The sequence below is a fragment of the Papaver somniferum genome, chromosome 3, assembly GCF_003573695.1.
Source record: "Papaver somniferum cultivar HN1 chromosome 3, ASM357369v1, whole genome shotgun sequence".
NCBI classification, from domain to species: domain Eukaryota; kingdom Viridiplantae; phylum Streptophyta; class Magnoliopsida; order Ranunculales; family Papaveraceae; genus Papaver; species Papaver somniferum.
Genome location: NC_039360.1, coordinates 83,623,659 through 83,628,216, shown reverse-complemented (window position 1 = coordinate 83,628,216; position 4,558 = coordinate 83,623,659). Strand labels below are relative to the sequence as shown.

The 4,558-nt window shown below is 36.8% G+C and overlaps 1 protein-coding gene across 1 annotated transcript; it reads right to left on the bottom strand.

Moving 5' to 3' along the window:
• Nucleotides 1-879: 879 nt before the first annotated feature.
• Nucleotides 880-1,329, bottom strand: LOC113359683. Its single transcript, XM_026603276.1, has one exon. It carries the CDS (start codon nucleotides 1,327-1,329, stop codon nucleotides 880-882), a length of 450 nt encoding a protein of 149 aa, XP_026459061.1.
• Between the last annotated feature and the right edge of the window lie 3,229 nt (nucleotides 1,330-4,558).

Below are 4,558 nucleotides of genomic sequence, written 5' to 3'. Positions count from 1 at the left end.
TTTCAATATTCCAGCCCATAGAGTTTTCCGTATAAGTTTGGCAAACTTAACAGGTAGGATAACTTTAATGTTTCCTCCTAATTTTTCATGGATTATTTCTTTCCAAAAATCTTTTCCTTCTAACCCATAGCTCCAGATCCACTTGTTGAGAAGCTCCTTGTTCATTAATCTCAACTTATTAGTATTGGCTCATCCTATAGCTTTTGGCAGGAAAATATATTTCTGTCCCTCCTATTTTTTATTTTTTTTCAATTAGTTGGAACACCTCCGAAAAAACATATCATAATCTCCTCCAGCTAGTTGTTTCTCCATAGAAGTCGGAATTTGAAAAAGGGATAGATAAGAAACGGAAGACTTTCCAGCACACTCTTGATATGAATCAACCTTCCTAATTAAGCACTTATTCTGCCATTTTAGCTTATAAACGATGCAGTCCCAGACAACAACAACTTTTTTACTGCCTAAAGGAATTCCAAGGTAGGAGAAAATACACCACCATACAACCCAAAATGCTAGCAAAAGAAGCACCAGCACAATTTCCCACTTTCACAAGTGCACTTTTGCTGAAATTCCCTTTAAACCCAGAAATAAGCTCAAAAAGGCAACATAATATTTTCAAGTTTCTGAATTGCTCCTCCACATCGTCGATGAACACAATAAGATTGTCTGCAAATTGTAATGGTTTATTATTGTCTCATTGCTCTAGTTTAAATTTGCAGCTCTTTTTATTAACGCAGACTACATTTCGATAATCATAATGAACATGAAAGAAAAAATTGGGTCCCTTTGGCGGATACCTTTTTCACTTCTAAAGAGTTTAAACGCTTCACTGTTGATGTTAATGGAGAATCTCACATGTGATATTCACCAACGAATCCATCATATCCATCTGTATTCAAATACAAATTTTACAAGAGTGTTGTCAATGTAACCCCAACTAATGTTATCGAAAGCCTTTTCCAGGACCACCTTACAAACCATGTTAGGATTTTTATCTCTTTCACTGGAGTCAATCAGCTCAGATACAATTAAGATGGCACCAGTGATTTGCCTTTCTTCAACGAAAGCTCCTTGGAAGTCTGTGATAATCAAGGGAGATACCTTCTTTAACATGTATGCAAGCATTTTCGAGATGATAGTATAGATCCCACTAATGGGCCTGATGGGTCTAAGGTTGTGTATATTGACAACCCCTTCACATTTAGGAATTAGAGTGATGTTGCGGGTGCAACTGAAAATCCAGAACAAATTCCCCAAGTTTTCAAACTCCTTAACCACATCCATAAGATCTTCTATTATTATGTCCCGTATAGCTTTCATGAACTTCATTGTGAACCTGTCAGGGCCAGGTGATTTGTTGGAGCCCAAATGCCAAATGACATGCTTTACTTCCTTTCTAGAGCAACCTTAGTCATGTGATAAAAAGCCAGATTTGGCATTTTTTTTGCACCACAACGAGGGGAGGTAAAAAGCCATAAAATTTAAAATAAATAAAAACTAGAAGGCTAGGTCACATCCGGTACCTAAATAAAACTATTGCCAAATATAGCGACACAATATTTTAACGTGTGTCTTCATCTGGGCGTAGATATTAGGAGTTTCTGGGGTTCGAAGGACATATAAGTAACTTATGGATTTCAAATGAACATATAAATTGCTTCTGGATTCCAAACAGACATATAACCTGTGTTTGTGCCCAAACTTACATATAACTTGCGCCCGAATTTCCTTGAAACGTTTTTATAATGTTCGTTTCTTTGCGACCGAGATTATAAATCATGTTTGAAATTCTCACACAAGCATTTAGCACCTTTGGGTATAACATTTCGTCTACCAGTGCGTGTCCGCAGAAAAAGCCAAAGCTTAAAGCTAAGTACAGTTTAATTTTTTATTTTATTTTTTCCCCTCTTATGACTGCAGGTGCTCTTGGAGAAAATCCTATGGGTAGTGTCACTTTTTCATTTTAAAGGAGTGACTACCAACTAGACCAAATTAGAGGTTCCACTTCCACCCTCTACTCGTCCATACACTTGTTCAGCTGAACGAGCGGTCTTTAGTGTAACACTAGACAGGGGACTATCCCCTTGTTGATGGGTGAAAACAATTTGCTGATTTTTTAGGAAAGTGGAGACTCGAGCGTACGGGCGGAGACTCCTCGACCAAGTAAATTGCCTAAAACTTTAGCAAACATATGCACAACATGGGAGTGCTTTGAGTTCGAGAGATCAATCTGTAGAACTCCGACCTAAACCAAGATAATGGCCGTTCCAGAGTCAATTCGGACACAAAGAGAGATGAGGGTCGATCTGTAGGAGGGAGCAAAGAAGTGTGTGAGATCAATGATGATCGAGGATTGTGGATGTGATTTCTGCAAGTGAACTGTTGAGTTCGAGTGAGTTATGAGTGGTTGATTGAATTCTGCTCTGCTGAGAGTTCTTGTTCAGATGAGAATTCTTGTATAGATGAGAATTCCTTGTTATTTAATTGTGGATTCAGGGACTTATTTATATTTCCATAATAATAGACACATTGATCCGAGTAAGTGAAAAAGCGGGGGTCTAATAACACCACCCAATATTTCGATTAGCAATCTGTATGGACTAACTCCGAAACACTTACTAGAGAATCAACTAGATAATCAGACTCAATCTAGAAAAAAGTATATCAAGGAGTTAATATCTCTCTCTTGTTTTGAATTACTCAAGCTAATAGAAACCAGCGAGTCCTAATTAAACACAAGGAATAACTTGGACGGTACCAAAGACCAATGTCCAAGGATCAATCAATATCAATCAACAACCAAAGGTCAGATTTCCAATTCATTGATTCAAACACACAAGCTATATTATTTCAATTATAAAGATAAACAATATAATGCGGAAACTGAAATAACACAGACACCAGAAATTTTGTTAACGAGGAAACCGCAAATGCGGAAAAACCCCGGGACCTAGTCCAGATTAAATACACATTGTATTAAGCTGCTACAAACACTAGCCTACTCCAAGATAACTTCGGACTGGACTATAGTTGAACCTCAATTAGTCTCCCACCGATCCAAGGTACAGTTGTACTCCTACGCCTCTGATCCCAGCAGGATACTGCACACTTGATTCCCTTAGCCGATCTCACCCACAACTAAGAGTTGATACGACCCAAAATCGCAGGATTTAACAATAAACAAGTCTGCCTCACACAGACAAGTCTATCAAAGGATCAATTTGTCTCCCACAGAAAAACCCTAAAAGTTTTTGTTCCGTCTTTTGATAATAATCAAGGTGAACAGGAACCAATTGATAATCCGGTCTTATATTCCCGAAGAACAACCTAGATTAATCAATCACCTCACAACAATCTTAATCGTATGGTAGCGAAACAAGATGTCGTGGAATCACAAAAAATGAGACGAAGGTGTTTGTGATTACTTTTTATATCTTGCCTATCGGAGAACTCTCACGATCTCTAGCCAATCAATATGATTGTGCTATGATGATAAAAGATGCAAGATCAGATCACACAACTACGATAAAAGTAGTATCGGTCTGGCTTCACAATCCCAATGAAGTCTTTAAGTCGTTAACCTAGTTTTAGAAGGAAAAAACCCAAGGTTAAAGGAGAAACGACTCTAGCACGCAAACTAGTATCACACGTAAGGTGTGGGGATTAGTTTTGCACAATACTAGATGTTTCCTTTATATGGCCTTTCAAATCAGGGTTTTCCTTAGTTACAAAGCAATCAATATTCACCGTTAGATGAAAACCAGATTTAGATTCAAGCTAATATTTCTCAACCGTTAGATCGAAAACTTATCTTGTCATACACAAATGACTATACGCTTCTAGGTTTGTTAACCGCACCCAAACGTGTACATTGTTGGTTCAACAATAGTCTACTGATAAGTGCATATTTCACATATATTTGGTGTCAATTTCATGCTACTATTTGTTGATTTTCTTGCAAATTATTGTATATTACGCTTGTTTTCTCTTATTTGTGTTTTATTAGGTGAATTATCCAAAAGAAGTGAAATAGAACTTAATTGTGCAATAAAAGAAGCTAGATACAAGTGGAGAAGGGAAAATACCAATTAGAACTCATTCAAGTACAAGATTTCTACTTTTCATTGTGTAGACGACGAGAATACGAAGGCAATGGCGAAAAAACGGAGTCATTCTGAGTTCGTATGAAGAAGTTACGAGCAAAACAAGAACTTAGAAGCATAAAAGGGAAAATTGGTCCTTTTACAAGGAAACTACTATTGGCACCCGATCGAATGTTAAGGGACGCCTTCCTGTTAAGGGGCAGTCAAGTTAGGGGAACTTCTTCTTTTATTATTCCTTTTGTACTAGAGACAAAAATAGAGAGAGAAATAAAGTTTTGCTCCCTGGCTATTATTGTGAGCTTTTATATTTAGTTTCAATTTCTTTCTTTATTATTTATTTAATTATTATTATTTTTTAGGTATGAGTAGCTAAACTTATTTTTGATTAGGGATGATTTCAATGTCCTGAACAATGAAGCTTTAATTTCTTAAACCAAGTTTATTTCAAGTTTTAT

Coding starts and splice junctions, on each gene's coding strand:
- LOC113359683 (XM_026603276.1), bottom strand. CDS start 1,329: ATGAAGTTCATGAAAGCTATACGGGACATAATAATAGAAGATCTTATG.